Source organism: Trichechus manatus, unplaced genomic scaffold (genome assembly GCF_000243295.1).
Source record: "Trichechus manatus latirostris isolate Lorelei unplaced genomic scaffold, TriManLat1.0 scaffold00036, whole genome shotgun sequence".
In the NCBI taxonomy this organism is placed as follows: Eukaryota; Metazoa; Chordata; class Mammalia; order Sirenia; family Trichechidae; genus Trichechus; species Trichechus manatus.
In genome coordinates this window covers 15589829-15614929 of record NW_004443972.1, presented here as the reverse complement: position 1 = coordinate 15614929, position 25101 = coordinate 15589829, and the positions used below count along the sequence as shown (strand labels likewise).

Sequence of the window (25101 nt, the reverse complement as noted above, 5' to 3'; positions counted from 1 at the left end):
GTGTTGACATGTCATGGGGGTTGTTAACCAATGTCATAAAACAATATGTGTACTGACTGTTTAATGAGAAACTATTTGTTCTGTAAACCTTCACCTAAAGTACAATAAAAAAATAAAAATTAAGAAAAAAGATAACATTTTTGATACCCATAAGGCCAAAGTGACCCAAGGTGAGGCAGAAACCTGTTAGAGCTAAAATGCTTCATATTCTAAGAACCCTTAGAAACCTCATAAAAATGATAGAAAGTGTTTTATTTCCCCCCAAAATAAAACGGCATTTCATTTGCCCCCAAACTGTATTTGATAGCCAGGAGTCCCTGGGTGGTGCAAACAGTTAACATGCTGTTAAAATTAGTTGCTGTTGAGTTGACTCCGACTCATGGCAACCCCACATGTGTCAGAGTAGAGCTGTGCTCCATAGGGTTTCCAATGGCTGCTTTTTCAGAAGTACATTGCCAGGCCTTTCTTCCGAGGTGCCTCCAGATGGACTCAAACTACCAACATTTCCGTTAGCAGCCAAGCACAATAAGCATTTTCGCCACCCAGGGAACATATACATACACTATCCTGCAAACACATCTACATCCACAGCAGAGACTAACACGGGAATTGAGAGTTGAGGAAATTCTTGATTTTTATTAATTCAGACCCCATCAGGTAAGAAAAAAGGGTCCGCACTGCCCTGCTCTTTGAGTGACAGTACAAGTTTAAGAGCAAACATTCAAATATTTTTCAACAGCGTCTTTTGTCTTAGGAGGTTGGGCAGTAGATGGAAAGTCTTCTCAGATCCTGGAGTGTCCACTAGCAACTTTGGTAATCATTTTCTTCCATTACCGATTTCCTGTGTGAGTTAAGACAGTCCTGTCACTCCCCAGTACCCAAGCTTGTAGTTGCTAATTGATTTTCCACTGTCTGCACAATTGAGTGACAGGTTTGATGGGCACAATTAGAACCACCTGCTACAAATTACTTATTTCCTTTGTTATCGGGCAACTGCTCCTGGTCTTGAACTTTTAACACTTTGTGGGATAGACAGGTGAAAGAAAACAGACCCTTACTGCTGAATAGCAGAGTTCTAGTTACTTGCTCACTGGTACAAAACTTTTTTAGACCTGGCAGCTTCGTTTCCAGACAGAACATGAATGCAAAATTTGAGTTCCAAGGGTTCCATGGATAATTGTTTAAATGCATGTATACCTATATCTTGAATAAGTTGGTCATGGAATATTTGGTACGAGTAACCACATGACATTCGATTTCATCAATTCTGCCAAAAAATGAGAAATCCTACAATATCTCATTTTCTCCTAGGTTTAAACATACATTATTTTCAAGCACTTTTACAATTCTCCTATTCTCTGAAACTGCCATCACCTCCCAACACTTTTGCTGTTAACTTTATTTTTAAAATCACATTTTAGTTATTCTCTTTAAAATAACACAACAACATTCTCAATGGTACAAATTCACTCAAGCCAGAAGAATGTAGAGTAAAAAACAAAAGTGCCTCCATCTCTATTCTTTCCCTCTCTCCCACCAAACCCTCTCTCCTCACCAAAGGTAACCACCATTAACAGTTTGGAATTTGCTCTTCCAGGTTTATTTCTTGTGTATATGTTAAGTGTATTTCCTGAGCCTATATTCTCTTTCAAACTTTTACGAGAAATGATATTCAAAAACTTAATATTTCCAGTTCTTGAGGAATACCACCAGAAATTTCTTGCAATAATGTTCATGGTGTGTGTCTCACATTTTAAAACTACCAATATTCTATTTCCATTGTTTAACAAAAAGAGAAAAAAATGGTCATTTATATGGTAGTGCAGCAGCATAAAAATATTAACAATTGTGTTACTGGGAGAAATCCAAATTGTGGCTACTCAGTTCAAAGCTGAGTCCCTTCTAACTGGATCTCCAACCTTCTCATATGTAAAGGCTACCACTGTATTTTTTTAATTGAAATAGCTCTCTAGTGAAATTACTTCCAAACTTGTCCTTACTTTTTTTCAATCTCTTGTTTTAGGTACTACAAACAAGAGCATTATATGACTGCTGTCTGCTTAGTACTGTGTTATTCATAGACAAGAGACATTCTTTTTTCGGCTACACATGTCACTGGCAAAACTGATAAAGAAATATAATGTTCAATTAGAAATTTAATTATAAAAATACCTCCTTTTTAAATGTGCATTTTTTGAAATGCAAAATATTTATTCTAAAATGGAAACACTTGCTAAAATAGTATAAAAATTTGCTAAAATAATATGCTAAAATTATTATCTTTACATTTTCTTTTTTAAAATTAAAATGTACTATTTAGCACCATGAGCAATGCCTTCTTTACTCATCAAACTTATGAAAGGTCAAGGTATATTTTTCTTTCAGATTGAAAATATTTTTCCTGTTTAGACTGAAAACGTGCACTTGATTTCTTAACTTTTTTAAGGAGTTTATTGAAAAAATTAATTTATTTCTGACTTTAAGAATTATTCCCCTATAAAATTTGATCTTGTAAATAGGTACACACAAGCAAAAAAAAAAAATTATCATTTGTTTTTTGAAAGAATAACAAACAGTGTTTACTTTGCTCTTATCCAGAGCTAATTCTCTTAGAATATACGGTTTAGAAGAAAGGCACATTTGCTGAATTTCTTTCATAACACTGCCATCTCTTAAACTGGATAGAGAAACTGGACCCTACTTAAAAGATATACTTGCCAATTCATAAAGCAGAAGGCGTCTATTGTTTTATGCAATGATAAAAGATATAAAATAGCAAATCAGAATGGACTAAATAAATCTGAAACCAATAGGGGACAAAAGCAAAATGTTGTCATGAATAATGATACCAAAGGTCAAGTTCACATAGAACATTAGTTCTTCCTGTTGTCTGATAAATGTAGAAGGTATGGATAGAGGCCCCTGAGTGGTACAGGTGGTTTGAGCTTGGCTACTAATGGAAAGGTTGGTAGTTTGAACGCACCCAGCAACACCACAGAAGAAAGTCCTGGCAATCTACTTCCATAAGGTCACACCCATTGAAAACATTATGAGCACAGATCTACTCTGAAACACATGGAGTCACCATGAGTTGGAATTGACTTGGCAGCAGGTGTACATAAAGTAGTTCTATGTAAAAAGGTTTAAATGAGAAAATAGATGGAATCTGTGCCTGCAAAAAATAGCAGGTATGGATATAAAAGGAAATGGAAGAACCAGCACTGTCCCCTGGCTTAGGGCCTCACAGTGGTTGGTGGTCCGTGCCATAGCACCCACCATGCAGTGCCTCACTGGCCTCGTAACCTCCGTTTCAGGCACCAGATGTGCATGATAATGATGCTACTCTGCCTCAGAGGGAAGAGGGAAAAGTAATCATATGTTATAGAAGCAGGAATGGATGGAAGCGAACGGAAACTTACAGCAGCATCCAGGCAGTATTTAGTTTTATAGACCTTCTTTTCAAAGTACATTTACATAAGGTTTTGCCACTGTGATGTGGTTAAAAAAGAACTGTTCTCACTTCAAATGTGTGCTATTTAAATATTTTCTGCAGATACTCTGTAATAGAGTATCTGCAGAAAGTGTTTACTCAAGCAAGATGAAAACCTATATGCTCTGAAAAGGTGAGTATCATGGATGCCGAAGAGCACTACATGTTGCTAGTGGTGTTCATGAGGTTCATAAGGTGGTTCAAAAAATTTACTTCATTTTTGTTCTTTTCTCTTTTTCTTCTGTATTTCCTCTGAGACTCTTCTATTTTTAAATGACCCCATTGCTTTTCTTCCCTTATTAAGTTAAGGCTTCATGGTAATGGAAAAAAAAATCCAAAATTGGATTAAAAAGTCTAATTTGCTTTCCTTTTAGGTTTCCTGGGTAATTTCAACAGGCCTCTCTTTTCATATTGACTCAGCAGGTCTGCCCAGAGTCACCATTGCTTGCAATTTGTTTCTTCTGAACTTTACACGTTTTTAAAACAAACTTCTCGAGATACATAGTTGCAAACTGACCTTAAAACTTCAATACTAGCTAAACATTTTTTAATATTCACATTTTCTTGTTAGGTATTCATATGGAAGCAGATCCACAAGTTTTCAAAATTCTGCTTTTGATGTATGCATGTTGGAAAGGGAGCTGGCACAAATAATTGAACACGAATTCATTTAGCTGTTTGGGGGAAAATATTACAAATATACTTCTTTAGATTAGTTCCTAGGGTTTTAAATATATCTGCAGTAAAAACGCACATTTGACACATTTAAATAAGCCAAGGACTCCATGTTCTGTGAACAGAATGACTTGGGAGACATAAAATAAAGCTATTCCGATCCCTGTTCCTTTCTCTCAAGGAAAGTGTGGTAAGTGAATGAATGTAAACTCTATATTTAAAAAAAAACAAAAAAACTTCTAAATTAAAAAAAACAAAATCCAAACCCATTGCTGTAGAGTCGATTCCGACTCATGGTGAGCCCATGTGTTACAGAGCAGAACTGCTCCATATGATCTTCTTTACAAAAGCAGATCTCCAGGCCTTACTTTCATGGTGCCACTGGGTGGTTTCCAACTGCCAACCTTTAGGTTAGTAGTCTAGCGCAAACTGTTTGCACCACCAGGACCTCTTGCTGTCTCTACTCCTCTTATTACAAATCTCAGTGGCCCTTTTGTCATCTTCCTAGTACACACCACTGGGTGGGGGGGCTCACTCGGGGAGGGGGTTGTCAGATGTTAATCTGCCCATTTGATGAGGATCAGAAAGGTTCCGTGGCCTGCAGAAAGTTTCAGAACTAGTGAGGGTCAGAAGTAGAACCCCAGTCTCCTAAGCGCTAACTCAGAAAAGCATAATAATCTTCTTTCCTCCTCCCCTCTGCCCAGCACCACCTCACTCACCCTCCCTAAGGTAAGTCATGTGGCCTAATTATAAAATAGAGTACGTGTTGTTCTGATAAGTGGACTGCTGGCTATGTGGACTTTACCACCTACAGTCCGTAACTGGAGCTGGACTCTTCCTTGAAAGAATTAAGCCCCGTCAGAGTCAAATTCTCCTCACTCATGTGTTTCTGGGAATTGCACTGTCATTTAGCATTTATTATTAATGTTCACGGCCTTCAAGTGTTTTTCTGTTCCATGTTCTAAAGAATTAACAAGAAATGCTTACTCTGGTGCTACTCTGAGCACCTTACTATGTTTTAATGACATTTTTTATTGCCCAGCACCTTAATATAACCATTTCCTATTTCCCTTATTAAGGTTTGAACAGGCTTTTATTACCAGTTTGATCAGCAGTGTGGTAAAAACGAAAGACAGTTATTTTTGGATAGCTCTTCAAGACCAAAATGACACAGGAGAATACATGTGGAAGGTAGCAGGTCAGAAGTCTGAGCCGGTGCAGTACACACACTGGAACACACATCAGCCACGTGAGTAAAGTGGATTGTACCACCAACCCTTTCTTAGTTGCTACTCTTGTGTTCTTTGCCTGAAATTTCTTGCATCCCTTGGTCCATCTCCTTTGATTCTTCCTTAATGTTTTTGCAATGTCTAAATCGACTAAAGCCATCATCATAGCTTTGCAAGGAGTGATATGTGGTTGACCGTTTTTTAAAGTGTAACCCATAAGAGCTACTTGGCATGTTCACAGTATAAATTCATTGCCCAAAGACCCCACATAGCTTTATTAGCAGGAAGTTCAGTTTCTCCTTCTTAGGCTTTTTCCCCCATCCCCTTTCATTGTTCAAGAGTGTCAGGGGCTTACTCAGTCCAGAACAGTTACACTTCAAGCACAGTGGAGAAAGAGAATGGGCACATCTAGTCAATCAGTTCACCCTCCATGGACTTCTGTGGTTTCTTACCCAGAATTACGGAGTTATAGCACTTTTAGTTCACCCTCATCTGCTCAACTCTCGATCCTAAAACATGAAACTTCCAGGTTGGCCAGTTCCAGAGAAGCTAATGGCTTTAGCCACAAGCTCCACAAGAACAGCCCCTGTGAAACAAAGCTTCCTTAGTCCCTATATTAAGTTTAGGTCACCAGCCTAGGACCACCCCCACCATGCCTCAGAGTGAGCTCCTGTTTAGATGCTTTGGTGCCTTTCTTGCTCTATCAGGGCTATCCCAATAGACTACATAGCAGGTGGCCTCTAAGTTTATACCTAGAGGAAGTGGGGTGGGGGCCACAGGCCCTTCCCTCCCACTTAAGCTCCTGGGCTCTTTGTAGAAATTGGGTCTCCTCCATCCTTACAGCTGTATATACCAGGGTAAAGATAGTGTTTGCTAAGACACATCTTTTTCCATTCTCTGACTTTTAATCTTTTTGTGCCCTTATACTTAATGTAAGGAACCCTGGTGGCACAGTGATTAAGTGCTGGGCTGCTAACTGTAAGGTCGGTGGGCAGTCTGAACCTACCCAGTGGCTCTGCAGGAGAAAGATATGACAGTCTGATTCTTCAAAGATTTATAGCCTTGGAAACCCTATGGGCACTTCTACTCTGTCCTTTAGGATCGCTATGAGTCAGAACAGACTCAATGGCAATGGGTTTTTATACTTATGTCTCTCTTATAAACAGCATATAGCTGAATTTAAAAAAACCCCATTCATACCATCTTTGTCTTTTAACTATAGAGTTTGGTCTGGTTACATTAATTGTGGTTATGGATATAATTGGATTTACTTCTGCCGTCTTATTACGTCCTTTCTATTTGTCCTCTACTTTTTAGTTTCATCTTTTCCCTTCTTTCTTTCCATCTTCTGGATTTTTGTTTGTTTTCTTTTTTCATTCTATTTTCCTCTAATTATTTATCTGGAAGTTATGTTTTCTAAGTCTCATACTAGTGACTACACTAGCAATTTTAACATGCATTTTTATCTTAAAATCAAGCATTTGTCAATATCTTTCTTTTCATCTTTAAAATTATCTTGATTTATATTTTACTATTACTATCTACTATTTTGACCTATTTCACCTCCATTAGATATTACTATCATTGTTTATGCAGTAAATATTTTGTTTAGATGCATTCACATACCTTTTAGTGAATGTTCCATTGCATTGTCTCTAGTGAATGGAACCAACAAAACACTGAACACCTTTGAGTAATAGTAGTCATTCCATGCAACTGGTGAGTAAGGTATATGGAGAGTGTTGTTGTTGTTAGCTGTCTTTGATTTGGCCCACAACTCATGACAACTCAGTGCACAGCAGAACAAAATGCTGCCTGGTTCATGATCGATTGTGGATTGGACCATTGTGATCCATAGGGTTTTCATTGCTTTATTTTTGGAAGTAGATCACCAGGCCTTTTTTCCTAGTCCATTTTATTTTGGAAGCTCCACTGATGCCTGTTCAGCATCAGAGCAACACGCAAGTCTCCGCTGGCAGAGAATCGAACCCGAGTCTCCCGCATGTAGGGTGAGAATTCTACCACTGAACTACCACTGCCCCATACAGAGAGTAGTGTATATAAAAAGCAAGGTCAAAGAGGTTATATTAAAACTACAGCTTAATATTACAAACTAAAGACTTTTCAGTTATTCTCTAGATATTGAGAAGTCATGAAAGGTTATGAGTCAGGAAAATATTAGGATCAGAACTGTTCTTCAGTGCGGGTGTGAAATAGGATGATACCAATGGTTATAAGAGAAAATACAGCAATATAGCATGTGGGCAAAGAACTCCTGCTATCAAGGCAAACTCGAGTTCAATCTCAGCTGTGAGATATTAGGGAAGTTACTTAATCTCTCTATATCTCCGTCTCCTCATCGTTAAGATAAGAATAGTATCTACCTGACAAAATTACTGTGAGGATTAAGTTAATTATTACATATTTCCTGGTTCACCATAAACACTCAATAAATATTTGGTCCTCTTATTCCAGAGAATGAATTTGCAGGATTTTGCTTAAAGCTACAGACAGCACCATTGTTAGCTTCTTAGAGTTCCTCATCCATACATTCTAAGATTTGGACCTACTGTGTGCTTGGCCAGCCACCAATGTGAGTGTCCTAGAAAATGACAGAGTTGTAAAGGATGGTCTGGTTGGTGCCTATACCTCTAGATTTTCTCAACATTTATAATCCAACCTTAAATGTTACAAACAAAAAGAGAGAGACGGATCAAAGAAAGTCAGTTAACATTCTGTCAATTGAATGCTATTATTGTTGTTAGGTGCTGTAGAATCTATTTTCAACTCATGGTGACCCACGTGTTACAGAGTACAATTGCCTCATAGGGTTTTCTAGGCTGTAATCTACGGGGCAGTTCTACTCTGTCACATAGGGTCTCTGTGAGTCAGAATCAACTCAACGGCACCCAAAAACAATCTTCACAGGAGCAGATCTCCAGGTCTTTTCTCCCTCGGAGCCACTGGGAGGGCTTGAACCGCCAACCTTTTGCTTAGCAGGCTAGCACTTAACCATTGTACTATTAGGACTCCTTCTCAGTTGAATATATAATATAGTTTAAAAACCTGTACTTATTAAGATGCATGTAAGGTGAAGTTAAAATAAATTAGGCTGTTGTGTGCAAGAACCTTGCACACAGTTTAAGAACCTGGTATAGATACTTACTTGTGACTTTGCATAGCTCTAAACAGCAAACCTATCACAATTCACTCAGTAGTGTAACTTTCTCGCTCTACAAATCCGTGAATATTATTAAAATGCAGAGAGTAGTGAATTTCCATGTCACCCTATTACTCCAAAAACTAAAAGCTCAGGTATCATTTCTAATATACTTTGGAATTTTGTTAGGAATGTCTCTGCCTGTCAAAATAAATTAATACATTTTGAGTAGATAAAATCCTTAGTTTTTAACATTACCTTCCTTGGGGCATATTTGGATGTCTAAAATTTAGAATCGGAGCAGAGCTCCTTGTCATTCATAAGTTTCTGCCGTAGTTTATTTGAGTGGCACTACTCTTTTTCTCTTTTCCCTAAAGCAAAAATAATGCCGTGATGCTCAGTTTGGCTGCTCATGCTGATTGACATTGAGTAAATTGTCTCCGAATATGATGAAAATGTAAATCTTTTTTGAAGAAAATAGCAATATAAAACCCCCTGTGTTTCCCTTTTTCTTTTAAATTGTAGCTTGCAGAAACACCACCCTAAATCACATTTTCTTTCCTGCCTGTCACAAAAGAATCCATTAGCTTGGTCCCCATGTCAGAATCTTAATCCAGCTCGGACTGACTAAATAAATTGACCAGTGAACGGGAAGCCTGCAGCTGTTTATAAACTCAGCCAAGACTCTGTCCTTATGTCATACCAGCCAGATATTCAATCTGTTATGAAATCACAGTTGTGTCATTTTTTTCAACTTTGTATTATGCTGACAGGATAGTATAATGAACCACCATGCACCCACAACCCAGCTTCATCAATTATCAACTCATGGCCAATTTTGTTTCATATATTCCCCTATCCATTCCCCTCAATTCCCATATTTTTTCATAGTAAATCCCAGACATCATATTGTTTCATCCATAAATATTTCAGTATGTATCTCTAAAGATAAACCTTTCTTTATTAAAAAGCAAGACTATAATACAATCATCACACATAAAAATAACTATAATTCCATAATTTCATCAAATCTTCAGTTAATGCTCAAATTTCTAAATGACTTCATAAATATTAAATAATATCGTTTACGGTTTATTTGAATCGGGATCCAAACAAGGCTAACATTGCAGTTGCTTGATAGATCTCGGAGAGTCTGTTTTAATCTCTAGGTTTTCCTCTCATTCCACCCACCTCCTTTACTTTTTCTTAGAATTCATTTGTTGATGAAAATGAGATTGTTTGTCCTGTGGCACTTCCTATAGTCTGGGCCTTGTTGACTGTATCCTCATTATGCTGTTTAATGTGTTACTCTGTCCTCTTTATTTTCCATAAGCTTGACATTTTTATTTTTTAAAAGTTAGAATAGGAAGCCTGGTGAAATTCAGATTTGATTTTTTGTTCTTTGGAAACACTGTTCATAGATAGTGGTGTGTTTTACCTGCAGGGACACAGAGTCCAATTTTCTCTCTTTTTGTGATGTTAGCAGTCATTGATGATCAGTGCCTCGGTTCATTAATTCATTAGGGATTTTTCATGTATAAGCTGGTGTATTTGTATAAAGAGATAATTTCCCTCAATCAATTTTTTGGCTACCCTCTGGTACGATTTTTATAGGAAAGACAGAATGAATGCTTAATTTTTTTTCCATTATTTGCAAGTTTCACAATGATTATTCATTAGCATCTTCCAATAGTGACTAGAGGTTTTTTTTTTTCTTGTTTGACATTATTATGAAGTAAGGGTTTTAAACATATCTGATATATTTCATTCCATTGCAATTATTATCCTTTTTGACACTCAAATTGCCCCATCGTTGACCAGTGAGACTCCCTTTGAAGACTACCTCCTGAGTCCTTTTGATATGACTTTAGCAGTCTTTGACAGTGTCCTTGCTTTCTGGTATGATGAGATGGACATTTCCTGCTCTAGACCTAGAAATGTTCATTTCATCAAGGAACCGTGCTTCCTTTTAATGGAAATGGTATTATTTCAGAATCACAATCTGGGCATAGGGGTACTCATTACTTGTTAGTGTTTCTAGGCCATTTCAATGGACAGAGCTAGGAAATGTTTGTGTGTCCGTGTGTGCATGTGTGTGTGTGTACATGCATGTGTGTGTGTAAAAGTTGAAACACATCTTAAGTTCAAACTGATATTTCCATTTCAAATTCAGGACTTCCAGGTTTTTACTTAACCTGTCCTGTATTATATCTTTCTTTTATGCCAAAAATCCTCGTTCTCAAAGACACCAGGAAATTCTGCCCTTTTTTTTTAAAAGGCACTCTGTGACACTTGGTATTTTGAGAGGGAAAAAACGGTTTTGATCCATACTAACCAGTGCCACTGATTAAAGGGAATGATGATAAATAGGGCTTTTCTCATTCAGGAGGAAACTAATACACAGAAACTAAAATGTACTTTGTACTTAGATTAAAGAGTCAATATAAATGGAGGCTGCTCTATGATGACAGAAAATAGGTGAGTTCATACTTGGTGAATTAAAAAAAAAAACAAAAACAAGCCTTTCCCAGTTACATTAGAATTTCACAGGTGTCTGTATAGAGAGAAAGAAGCACGCTGAGGTCACTATTTTGCGTCCATCCACAACTCAGGCTCTGTGACAAAGTTTTGTGTTTATACATCCAGATACCACTGCAGAGAAGATGTGTTTCACTCATGGGGTAACTCCAGGGTATTGCCCTAGTTATTCCAAGTCAATGGAAAATGGGATCCTAGTAGAGCAAGTCAGATTTGTTTTCTTGTAAATCCCCTACACATAGTGAGTAGGTTCTAAGAAGCCTGTCAGATCAGCATGCACAACCAGATAAACCAAAACACCAGACCAGTCACCACTGGGCCAACTCCAACCCATGGCGACGCCATGTGTGTCAGAGTAGAACTGTGCTCCTTAGGGTTTTCAATGGCTGATTTTTTGGAAGTAGATCTTTAGGCCTGTTTTCTGAGGTGCCTCTGGATAGACTCAAACTTCCAACCTTTTGGTTAGCAGCTGAACATTAACCATTTTCACCACCCAGGGATTCCATAACTGGATAAGCTGATCTGTTTTAAGGCTTATCAGAGTTTTGAAATTAGCCACCACAGAAATGAGGACAAGCATGGTTTCTTTTCTGAGCACCCCTTCGACATTTCTATATCTGTTCATAATCATATAAATAACTGTCATACAAGGAAAATGTGACGGCAGAACTTCAAGGAAGTGCTGTGGCCACATCAAGGAGAAAAACATTATGACATGGGAATGAGAGTAAGCTCCATGGGAGAGGAGGGGCATAATTTGAGGTGAAGATTTGTTCATTCATTCATTCTCTTTACTGATTCCCTGCCCACTCTGTACCTCAGTATTCTCATAGTAGACTCAAGCAAATCTGATCTCTACCTGGATCAAACACTCACTAACTATGTGGTCTTCAGCAGATTACGAAACCTCTGTGCCTCAGTTTTTCCGTCTGAAAAATGTAGATACTAATACCAACCTTGGAGCCCTAGTGGCACAGTGGTTAAGAGCTATGGCTGCTAACCAAAAGGTTGGCAGTTCGAATCCACCAGCTGCTCCTTGGAAACCCTATGGGGCCGTTCTACTCTGTCCTATAGGGTCACTCTGAGTCAGAACCGACTTGATAGCACCTAACAACAACAATACTAACCTCGAAAAGTTTTTTTAATTAAATAGGGGAAAAGAACATATATAACGCATAGCACAGTGTCTGGCAGATATACAGTACCCCATAAAAGTTCAGACCTTCCCTGTGCTGATAGCTTCCCTTTCCTTGGTGGAGAAGGAGAGAAGAAGGAGTGAGAGGGAAGGTGGGTAGGATAGGGGACTTGAGAAGTGAGGATTCGAAAGAGTTGCTGCAGGGAATAAGAAAATAACTAGACAGATTCAAGTAAAATAATTGTCTAGAAGCACTGAAGCTCCAGCTACGATTCCCTCCTGCCCTAAAGCCACAAATAGGTTTGGTTTGTTTTCACGTATTTTGCCAGAGAGGTGGGAGGCAGAGGCTTTCCCTGCTCAGTTCATTTTATATGGCTACATATTCTTGTTGTTGTTAGTAGCCCTCCAGTCAGCTCTGACACATGGTGACATTATGTATAACAAAATGAAATGCACCAACTTCACAATTGGTGGTATGTTTGCATCCATTGCTGTGGCCATTGTGTCAATTCATCTCATTGAGGGTTTCCCTCATTTCACCAGCCCTCCACTTTACCAAACAGGATGTCCTTCTCTAGCGATCCAGCAATCCATCTATCCTGATGATACGTCCAAAGTAAGCGAGTCAAAGTCTCGGACAATATTCTGTAATCCATAGGGTTTTCATTGGCTAATTTTCAGAAGTAGGTCACCAGGCCTTTTTTCCTAGTGTGTTAGTCCAGAAGCTCCACTGAAACCTGTCCACCATGGGTAAAGCTGCTGGTATTTGAAATACCAGTAGCCCAACTCCCAGCATCATAACAACACCACGATATGACAAACCAAGCGACAGATGGCAGATATGGTTAAATAGCTTTATCAAATAGAAGAGGCTACAACAGTGAATTGGAAGTTTTTTAATTGACCAGAAGTTTCCCCATTGATGTTTGATTGAGAGACTGAACAGGGGAGTTAGGAAAATCAGTTTAAATGTGAGATTCACCACCGAGAAATAGGAAGATAGTTTTCCTTTGGGAAATTAGTTGTCAAATTTGAGAACAATTTCTCTGGGAGAAAAAAAAGCGCCTTTGCTCTTTTCCCACACTCCTACCCTTATTATTTGGATTTATGAGCCAACCCCATGATATAACAAACACCCAAACCCACTGCCGTCGAGTCGATTCTGACTCAGAGCTACTCTATAGGGTGTAGAACTTGCCCCATAGGGTTTCCAAGGCTGTGAATCTTTATGGAAGCAGACTGCCACATCTTTCTCCTGTGGAGCAGCTAGTGGGTTCAAACCACCGACCTTTCAGTTAGCAGCCGAGTGCTTTAACCACTGTGCCACCAGGGCTTCTTCCCCATGATGTAAAGGAGGATTATAAATTCAGTGTATATCTCCCTTAGCCCAACCTCCCTTTAGTACAGTACTTTACTGCTTCTTTGGGGCTGAGACTCTAAAATTTGGGTCAAATGTTCCTTAAGTTAACCACTTTAGAATACCAGTAACCCTCCTGCAGCATTTTTCATCTTCATAGTGGTTTACAAACATCTCCTTCTGCACTAATGAAGGTGGGTTGAATATCTATAGTGTCTAAAACCATAGCTATTTAATCATTGTCTGATGTGAAAGTGAGACAAAATGCAAGACCGACAAAAACTTGCTGATTCGAACTTTTTAAAAATTCTTTGACCATGCAGGCAGAACTTACGCCACGAAATCCCAGCGTTTCTAATGGAAAGGGCCATGATTAGAGTAATAGCAACATCTTAGGGGTTTGTGGACTCCCTGAGTGGTGCAAATGGTTAATACACTAGGCTGCTAACCAAAAGGTTGGAGGTTCCAGTCCCTCCATTGGTACCTTGGAAGAAAGGCCTGGTGATCTACTTCTGAAAAATCAGCCATTGACAACCCTATGAAACACAGTTCTCTGACACACGTGGGGGTCACCATGAGTCGGAATCTACTCAATGGCGACTGGTGTAGAGGTGTTTTTAGCCTTTCATGTCTTAAAGTGTTGTTTCAATACATTATTTCATTTGATCTTCATGAAAACCCATGTGAAGAAAATGAGTTATTATCCCCATGTTTTAGATAAGGTTTATTGTGGTTAATTAACCTCCTCAAGTTTTGAGTTACTAAATATTTTCACTGGGTCTAGACCCCAGGCTTCATGTTCCAAGTCAGAAGTTCTTTCCATGATGTGGTCCACCTGTGCTCTGCAGTAACTGGAGATTTCATTGAGGTGCCTCAGGGGCAGCTGGGAAAGGAAGGATGGGGGAATCAGGCTGGAGTGCGGATTTTCCCTTCCCTTTCAACTGGAGCAACTCCACAGATACATTACATTTGGAGCTTCTGCATGGATTTCCACAATTTAATGACATTAGAATTTCACTGAGCTGAGCATGCAGCATCTCCTGTATTGCTCATGACCCAGCTAGATTGTGAGCTACATTCCACAATTACCCTCATCAGGCCTGCACAGCTCCATACGTGGAAGGGGCAGTTACATGCTATAATCTCTCCCTCAAACCCTTCATCTTCAACACGCATTAGCTTCTCTGGGCCAGTGAACGATCTGATGGCCTTTGTATGGACCAACTCTCTTTGACTCCCTTTTCTTCTACATGGGTCACACTTAGCATGTTTCCTCTCTTAGGATCCAGTCATTTTCATTTTGGCGAGTCTCTCTGATGCATCAGTACACGCACACACAGGACTATGAGCCTCTTGCCGATCAGCAGGGACTGCCTTGTTCAGGGTGATGCCCAGTGCCTAATGCATGGCGTGCACCAGGATTGTTGTAAATACGTTCATTCTCTCGCTCGTTTATTCTTTCTCCTCTTTCTTCGAACTCTTTTCCATTCCTACAGGGGAGTCTCTTTATAATTCTTCCTCTGTTTTCTTTATTCTGTCTCCTACTCTTCATTTTCCCTCTCCTTAGTCTTCCTGTGAGCATAAAACAATCAAAACATGGTTGGTGAGAGTAATGCTAGTTACCCTGCATCTGTCAAACCCGAAGCCATTAGTTTTGAAGGGAAATTAAGCAAGATAAATATTTAGTACCAAGTGTCTACATTTTTCAAGGTACCTTTAGGTCCAGAACCATCACAAGTCTTCAGATGTCTCATCTATAATCATTTGCTTTTTTATAAGCACCCCTTGCAAACTTTTCTCCTTTACATCCTTCAAAACTCAGCTCAGATGTTGCTTCCTGTGAATCTTTCACTGACTTTCACCCCTGCTGAAGTCTCCCCATAGAACACTGAATACACCTCTGCTATAGCACTGAACACATATATTTGTTGCAATGGATCGCGTATGTGTCTGTGCTGCTATAGCACTGAACACATGATGTTTGTTGCAATGGATCGCGTATGTGTCTGTGTCTCCCACTAAACCAGGAATTGTTTTTTGTTTGTTTCATTGGTCTTGTTTTATCCTTCTATCTCTAGCAGCTGACATACAGCCTAGCCTGGTGCATTGTAGATGCACAATTTTGTTGTTGTTGAATGTTGATGATTTAATTAATTGAATGATCACCCTGGAGTCAAGAAAAAAACAGCTCATTCTTATTCAGTTTTTATTCTGTTTCCTACTATTCTTCATTGAAATTTTAAGAATCTTTTTTTAGATGTTTTATGAATTTTATAGATTCTTGCTAGCAAACTTGAAGATCAGAATTCAACTTATGAATTGTTTCTATGGGAAAATAGGTTTTATGTTCCAAAATGTTCTAACATACACAAAGAATAAAGTGGATTTTTCCCCTAACTATACAGTCTATCTATCACTTTTCCCAGCAATTCACACAAATTGTGAAAGTGGAAACAAACATCTCTATACTTCTACTTTTCTTTAAAAAGCCTCTCTCACTCGCTTCCTCTTTTTCTTCTGATTTCTGCCCGTGGTCCTGCCCCCATAGTTTCACTGCAGTTAGAATCTACCTCAGTCTCTCCATTCTTCCATGGTTTACATTTTGGTTGTCTGTTGTGTACCCTGCAGTCTTCCTTGGATCCGTTATTTATGTCAGTATTTCCCCTATTGAATCTGATTCTCAGAGGGTAGCCACTATGCAGTTTTCATTGTTTCTCCCTCGCAATGGATTTCAAAGCACAGCATACAGAGTAGGTGCTCAATAAATGGGGAGTTAAGCAAGGGAGAATGAAGAAAACCAAAGACTCAAGGGAAAGATCAGTCCAAAGGACTAATGGACCACAAGTAAGTATCACAGCCTCCTCCACACTAAGTCCAGCACCACTAGATGGTGCCCGGCTACCACCACCGACTGTTCTGACAGGGATCACAATAGAGGGTCCCAGACAGAGCTGGAGAAAAATGTAGAACAAAATTCTAAAGAGACTAAATGGGCACACCAGCCCAGGGGCAAGGATGAGAAGGCAGGAGGGAACAGGAAAGCTGGTAATGGGGAACCCAAAGTCGAGAAGGGGAGAGTATTGACGTGTCGTGGGGTTGGCAACCAATGTTGCAAAACAATATGTGTATTAATTGTTTAATGAGAAGGTAGTTTGCTCTGTAAGCCTTCATCTAAAGTACAATTAGAAAGAAAAAGAAAGGTAAGTTAAATTCTTCTTTGCACGTTTAAGAATTGCAATGATTCAAACTAGACGGCTGTTGGCGTTTGATGAGATATGGGGGATATTTCTGTTCCAAGCAGGAGCGGCTCTTAGTTACCCATATATGCCAGCTGAGCTCAAAGCAAGCAATGCCCAAATGTCAGGCCCAGTAAAATTCAGGCATAACATTCTCTCTTCTCTCACTTTTCCATCTTCTATTCTTTTCTCCAGAGATGAAGAGAAATAAGATAATCATGCCAATAAAGCATCCTTTTTTATCTTTATGGTCCTTGTCTGGGTGCTTCGTTATGTTTCAATTATTCAACACTCTAAAGAGCTGTCTTCCAGGCACAAAACAGTTGAGTCATCTGGTATTAAAAGTGCTTGTTTTCTGCTTTTAGGCTACAGCGGTGGCTGTGTTGTCATGCGAGGAAGGAGTCCACCTGGTCGCTGGGAAGTGAAGGACTGTAAACACTTTAAGGCAATGTCCCTGTGCAAGCAGCCAGTCGAAATTCGGGAAAAAAATGAGCATGAAGAGAGATGGCCCTTTCACCCCTGCTATCTGGGCTGGGAGTCGGAGCCTGGTCTGGCCAGTTGCTTCAAGGTGATGCCAAGGTTACAGGGACATTCTCAGCAGGACCAACATTATTTAAATGTGATCTGCGTATCCCAGATCCCTTTATTCCTGCACATAGAACAAGGCCCAGTACACAGCAGGTGCTTAATCAATATTTGTTGACTGTCTCTGTTCTTTCAATTATATTCCAAAATAATTTTTAAGTCAAAAAATTGGCTTATCGCCCATGATATTGAAGGCCTCTTCATGAGAATTGATATCTAGGCCAACTCAATATTGTTATTATTGCCAAGCTTATACCAAATGATTGAGGTGGACACTCACTGGGTATTAAAATGATACAATTCCATATTGTTTGTAAACAAATACATAAAGTCCTTATTATAGGACTATACTATTCTGATGTTAAGGATAGCTTTTGGGTCTTGCCAGACACTTTAAGATCAAACAAATTAATATGTACAGTTTATAATCAACTCGATGACAGTGGGTATTTATACACACACACACACACGGAGCACAATGGTTAAGCGCTTGGCTGCTAACCAAAGTTGGCAGTTCATATCTACTCAGTGACTCCATGAGAGAAAGACCTGGCAACCTGCTTCTGTAAAGTTTACAGCCTAGAAAACCCTGTGGAGAAGTTCTACTCTGTCACATAGGGTTGGTATGAATAGGAACCAACTCAGTGGCACCCAGCAACAACTATATATATACACACACATACATCTATCTATATCATCTATGAAGAAATGTTTATTTGCAAATCAGCTTTAGAATCCTAGATTTAAATCAATTCCTACAATCTTCTTGTCAGAAATACTTTTTTTTTTTTTTAAACAGAATAGTTTTATGTCTGGTGGTTTTGTCTTGGTTCCCTTTACAAATAGAAATTCCCCAAACCCTGGGCGAAAGTCCTCTCCTGCGGTGGGCAGAACTCTTCCACACGTAGGGCAGCATGGACACAGTCTCTGTCTCAAAATGTTGCTGTCTCACAGATGGCCTGGGTCACACGGCAGGTACTCAGTCTAAATGTGCATGTGTCTAATCCTATGTCAAGTTCATGGAATAGTGGACCCGGAAATGACCTCACAGAGCAATAGGTTAAACCTCAGAAATGAGTAAACTGAGGCCAGTGAAAATGAGGTGATTTACCTAAGATCATAGTTATTTACTGACAGAGCTGGAATAAATCTCTGGTCTTGGGGCTCCCAGTCCAGTGCTTTTCCTACTATATCACCCTCCTATGTCAACAAATGCATGGTGTGTTTGATGGGCATGGGCAGTAGGATTTATGAATTTAGAGTGATTTGGGAAGAGGTTCCCAGAAGATGTGCGCTTTGACGTATAATTTAAAAGATGGAAAGGCTACGTTGTGGTCTACAGGACTCAGAAAGCTATTCATTCTGGTCTCAGCAAATCAGAGCCTGGAAAAGCTGGCCGCAGAGTACCTGCCTGGCATCAGAGGCTCAGGCTTAGTGTTGGGTGTTTAAAAATGAAGGTGCAGAGGTCAGGGTTGGGAGCTCTGGGTCTTCAGGCCGTCACCCCTATCTTAAATAAAGCCAAAAGCAGACACTTCATTTGACTGACTTCATGCTACAGTGAGGGCAGCTGAAAAAAGAACAGAGAATTTAGGCACAGATGAATCACTGTATCTGTCTTAGGTTCAGCTAAGACCCTAGAAATCCACCTGATCCTGGGTGTCAGGTCTCATTTCCTGCCGTGGCATTGGTCAGATTGGTGGTCATCCAGGAGACTCTAATTTGCCAGATAGTGGAACAGAAATGCATGGACTCTGGAAGGAAGGAGTTCCAGTTCTAATCCTAACTCAACCAGTTTGTAGCCATGTGACCTAAAATTCCTAACGTCTCTGAGCTTGAGTTTCCTCATCTCCTGACAAACATTTATTAAGAAACAAGTATATGCCAGCTACAGGAGATTTATAACAAGTAAAGTCCTCAAGGAGCGCACTCATTTATAAAACTGAGCTTATTTATTATACCCCTCACAAATTTGTTGTGAGGATAAAATGAGATAATAGTTTTACAATATCTAGACATATTCTAAAGAGCCCTGGTGGTGCAATGGAAGTGCTTGGCAGCTAACCAAAAGGTGAGTGGTTTGAACCCACCAGCTGCTCCACAGGAGAAAAGACCTAGCGATCTGTTCTTATGAAGAATACAACCTTGGAAACCCTATAGGGTAGTTCTACTCTGTCATATAGAGTCACTATGAGTCAGAATTGACTCAAAGGCACACAACAACAGGTATATTTTAGTTCAATAAATGTTAGTTCTTCCCTCGGGGTCAAGCTTTTCATACACAATAATGACAACAACTATATTACTGTTATTTTCCTGTCCAGAATTAAATAGCCCCACCTTATCCATGACAGTGTTATTTTTTTTTTTCTTTTACTATATAGGTATTTCATAGTGAAAAAGTCCTGATGAAAAGAACATGGAGAGAAGCTGAAGCATTTTGTGAAGAATTTGGAGCTCATCTTGCAAGCTTTGCGCATATTGAGGAAGAGAATTTTGTGAATGAGCTCTTACATTCAAAATTTAATTGGTAAGTACTTGTTAATATTGAAAAATTACAGTCAAATTTTCAGTCCCCTGGTAATGGCTTCTTAGGGGTGAGTATCCCAAATACTTGTTTAAAATGCTAAGTATTTGTTTAAAGCCTAAAACCAACTAGGCACTAGTTCTGAAAGAAAAAATATATACGTATAGTTGTAAAGTTATATTGCACCAAGTTCTCATTTCATAAAACAAAGAACGAAGTGACAATTGTTTTGATATTAGAAATAGTTTCAGTGTGCCTCAAATCATATTTTTAGAATGTTTCTGCCAACCTCAGAAATTATCTAGCCCAGTGATTTTCAAAGTGCTGTCTGAGGAGCTTGGGGTTTCCCGGAATCTCAAGAGCAGGAGGGGGTCTAGTGGGCAGAGCTCCAGCCAGCTCACTGTCTCCTTATTCTCTACATAACAGGCTTCTATGTAAGATTTTGCATGACAAAAAGAGTTCCCACTGATTAAAATAAAAAACTCCAATCCAACCCCCCAATTTTACATTCGAGGAAATAGGAGTTCGCTTATCTGCCTCCATCCTGCAAGTTTACAGTCTTGAATTCCATAGAGTCAGAAAATCAAATCAGTTTAAACTGGAAGAAAACTAGGAGGTCCTATGCTACCTCCTGCCCAATGCAGGAATTCCTTCAACCACATTCCCATGGTCATCTACTGTCTGCATAATTCCTTCCACTTTCAGAGCCCTCCTTACTTGGGGAAAGACCCATTCCATTGTTGGAGGATCAAGTTTAAGCCAGAAATCTGCCTCCCTCAGTTTGGAGCCGGATCAATACAGATCCAGTCTACTCTATTTTCAAATATTTAAAGACAGCCATCATCATGTCACCATTCAATGAGTCCTCCACCTCTTGGCCTCTTTCTCTAGAATGTTCTTGTCAGTCAGCATACATGTTAGGAGTATTCTTTCTGGAAGGGGCACTGTAATATGTACAACTGGCTGGAGAATCCAAAAGACATAACAAGCAAAATTCTGCTTCTGCGGATGTTGAAGTCTAAGAAACTACATGCATATTTAATGAAAGAAATGTAATACCAGGTATTCTGCTCCGAGCTGTGGGAATCTGGAGTCTTGATGAAGCACTTGCCTAAATCTCGGGACAAATCCGGAACTATTTCTTGAGGAAAATCCTGGCTTTCCCCCTAGGTTTCTTTGTAGGACTCCCCATAAAAAGATTAATATGTAACATTTATCAAATTATTGATCTTCAACATGTACAAAAGTGACCTTAAAAGTTGGGAATCTGTAACAAACTTTCCCAATGTGTGTCTCATTGAGTATTCTGTGAGGAAACATGGATTTATGGTCAAATAAGTTTGCAAAATCTTGGAAGTTTGCCATGTACATTAGCATTGTAAAGACTCTTAGAAAGAAGAACTTTCTTTGATGACAAAATCCTTTTTTTGAGATCACTTATTATCACCCTACGGAACAGCTGTTGCCTTTAGGAATGCTGACCTGAGACCATGGTTCCGAGGTCTGGCTTGTCATCATACTCACTTGGGACACCCTTTAAGACAGAATGAAAAGTTTAAGAAGCTTCCTGGTTAATTGGATTATTAGCCAGGTGTGGGGCCACAAATCCAATTGATACATGATAGTCTACATTGTTCTAAATTGTAAATTTGCTTCATTACTTTGTTGTTGTTGTGTGCCCTGGAGCCAATTCCAATTCATAGCACCCCTCCAGGACAGCGTGCAACTGCCCCATAGGCTGTAATCTTTATGGGAGCAGATCGCCAGGTCTCTTCTCCTGTGGAGTCGCTGGTGGGTTCAAACCACGGATCTTTCAGTTAGCAGCCGAGTGCTTAACCATTGCACCTCCAGCACTCCTTTTCATTACTTTAGGCCCTTGCAAAACACACTTGCGTGTTCTGATCTTGGATTTTAGTGAGGTTTACTAAATGAAACAACTACATCAAAACTGCTAAGTTTGTTATAAAGATCAAATATATTTTCCCTTTAGACTTACAGTTTCTAGTAGAACTTAGTGGCAAGCATCTATCAAATTACTGATTTTCAGCATCTAATAACAAAATCTGTATAATAATATATGATTTCCTTTTTGCCCAAACTACCAAGAAATTCAGTCAAATCTGATGCTTAATTATAGCAAGTATACCAGCTCTCATGGGTAACATGTATGCCTCTTCCTCCTTTCTATGGTACTGATTTTCTGTTTCTATTTTATTAACACACACTGTCACTCTCTCTCTCTCTCTCTCTCCTCTCGCCCTCTTCCCAGATAGATAGATAGATCTGTGTGTGTGTGTGTGTGTGTGATGAAGGAGCCCTGGTGGTGCAGTGGTTAAGCACTTGGCTGCTAACCGAAAGGTCATTGGTTCAAACCCACCAGCCGCTCCACAGGAGGAAGATGTGGCAGTCTGCTTCTGTAAAGATTACAGCCTTGGAAACCCGATGGAGCAGTTTTCCTCTGCCCTATAGGGTCGCTATGAGTCGGAATCAACTCGACAACAATGGGTTTGGTTTTACATACATATATATATGATGTATGTAAGTATGTATCATATATGTGATGTATGTATCTAGATACAGATGTAGATATATACACATGCAAACATACGTGTGTGTGTGAGTTCATTTAAAAATTACTTTTAGGAAATTGGTGGAGAGAAAATAAATACCAGTTCATCTTCTAGAAGCCAGTATGTGCAGGGAAAAGGCAGAACTCTGAATTCAGTGAGGAAAGGAATAAATAAATTGTAAATGCAGGGAGAGTGACATGGGTTTCCAACCTATACCCTTGATATTAATGTGCCTGGCGTAACCTTAAGGAGACCATTCTCACCTTGCTGCAACCTTAACTGTAAGGTGTCATCACCACAATAATCAACTGGACAGCAGTGACCTCTCTGATTTTATGAGTTGCATTTTACTTTAATTTTTATTGTTCCAGCAGACTACCTCAGATCTCTGCGAATGGATGCTTCAGAGTGGGCTTGCTTCTCCGCACTAAGGAAAATAAAGCATCTGTCATAATTTCTGAATCTTTTAAATCTTTAATTCTTCAAAATTATTTTCAGAAAATTATCTTAGTGAGATAGTTCATTGTACAATTAGGCTTTATTGCTTGATTTATTGAATACTCTGTGGTTTGACATATTTGTACTCTGCCTAATAGGAGGGAAGAGGATTCTCTGTGGAGCTTCTTGCCAAGTCTAAACCAGTGGTGACTGCTGAAGTTAATCTCCCATGGTTCAGACTGATTCACTGAGGAATTATTTATGTTAGGATAAATAATTTTACTTTATTATTAATTTTTACTTTTATTAAGTGGCGATGGTGATTAACTTTCAGAGAAGACATGAACATTTGACAAAATATCAAGAAATTAAAAGTGTAGTCACTCTCTCTCCCCATTGCCATCGAGTTGATTCCAATTCATAATGACCCTACAGGGACAGAGTAGAATTGCCCCATAGGGTTTCCAAGGAGTGGCTGGTGGATTTGAGCTGCCGGCCTTTTGGATAGCAGCCAAGCTCTTAACTACTTCACCACCAGGGCTCCAAAACTGTAGTCAAGTAGTTAAAAGTCCTCTAGGGAAGAGATATTCCAAAATTTCTTATGAGCTTGTTCTCATATTTTCTTGTCCTGATTGAAAAGAGGTTGCCATTCCTAATGAGAAACCAGTGTTTCCCAGTATGTGCTGATTTTTCCCCAAATTGCACATCACCAGTAAGCACACTACACAAACCGATAGCAATAGCATGTGAGGCCAAATCGTCCATCAGTTCATTTCATACCATTCATACTGAACACCTAGGAAATGTTCAATAAATGTTTGTTGACTTGATCAGTCCTGCCAGTAGCACCAGCTGTTCCCTGCACACGTAGATACTTCAAATTATTTTTTAATCTTTTACATAATGTAGATTCAATGGGGAAAGCAAAGCTTTTGTTTCTTTTCTTTATAGGACAGAAGAAAGGCAATTCTGGATTGGTTTTAATAAAAGAAACCCACAGAATGCTGACTCTTGGGAGTGGTCTGATGGGACTCCTGTAAGTCTTTCCAAATTGGAGAAAAAGAGATGAATTTCATAAACAGATGGCCCTGGAACCACTTGGTGAACCAACCAAGCACAGTGGAGTACTGTGAATGAACTAAAACAAAACCCACTGCCGTGGAGTCATCTCTGACTCATGGCAACCCCATGTGTGCCAGGGTAGAACTGTGCTCTATAGGGTTTTCAATGGCTGATTTTGCAAAAGTAGATTTTCAGACTTTCTTTTGAGGATCCCAGGGACTCCGTGAATGACCTAGGAACCTGGAAATAATGATCATATCTTCCTTGACCCTGACCCAAATAAAAACAGCATCAAACCTTGAAACCAGGAGAGTTATTTCAGCAAGGTCCTGGGAAGCCTTTGCTAACCAGACAGTTCTGAGGCCATCTATCGAATCTCATCCTAAAAAGAAATCAAAATCTCTGAAAAGGGCCCCAAACCTTCTCCTGTGTTAAGTCTGAGACAGAGAAGCAACTATTCTTTAAAATAATATCAGGTGGATTCCTTTGCCCAACCCTCCTTGTCTTGGATAGCATCTGATTTCGTGGGTTTGGGAAACTTGTCCACGTCACAGTGAAAACGAGACTATCTTGGAGATCCATTTTCAGTATATCTCACTCTAAAAGGGTAGACTGTCACCCATAGAAATTATCAACTCCCTCTCAGCCAGAGCAAGTTATTCTGAAAGGAAAGATTTGCTTTTCATTCAATCTCACACTAGCAAAGCTTTATGAAGGAGAAAGAGAACTCACTATTGGTTTTTTTTCATGTGCAATGAAGACTTCTCACATTTTTCTCAAGATTATGAAGAAAAAACTGAAACAGTATCCCAGATTAAAATGGATTCAATCCTAGGGCACAAGCAGAGTCAAGTTAGTCAGTTTCACCTGTGAAATGGGGAGACTAGTGAACATTTAGTGACAGCTCTCATTTACTAAGCCCTTATAATGCTCCTAGCACTGAGCTGAGCGCTCTCCTACATTAACTCCTTTAGTCCTTACAAGGATTCAATTCAGTGCATTATTAGGAGGATTAAGTAGTTTGCCTAAAATAGTACATAGAAAACCAGGATTTGCCTACGAGTTGTCTGATTCCAAGTCCTTGATGTTGTAATGTCTCTCA

The 25101-nt window shown here is 39.3% G+C and overlaps 1 protein-coding gene across 1 annotated transcript in view; it reads left to right on the top strand.

Annotated features, from left to right (window-relative positions):
* PLA2R1 (phospholipase A2 receptor 1) overlaps positions 1 to 25101 on the top strand; it is a 120887-nt gene that overhangs the window by 58624 nt on the left and 37162 nt on the right. Inside the window, exons 11-14 of the mRNA XM_004375415.1 lie at positions 5245 to 5414; positions 17186 to 17388; positions 19787 to 19932; positions 23889 to 23973. Of these exons, the coding sequence (XP_004375472.1) occupies positions 5245 to 5414; positions 17186 to 17388; positions 19787 to 19932; positions 23889 to 23973 (604 nt within the window). The remainder of the gene's footprint in view (positions 1 to 5244; positions 5415 to 17185; positions 17389 to 19786; positions 19933 to 23888; positions 23974 to 25101) is intronic.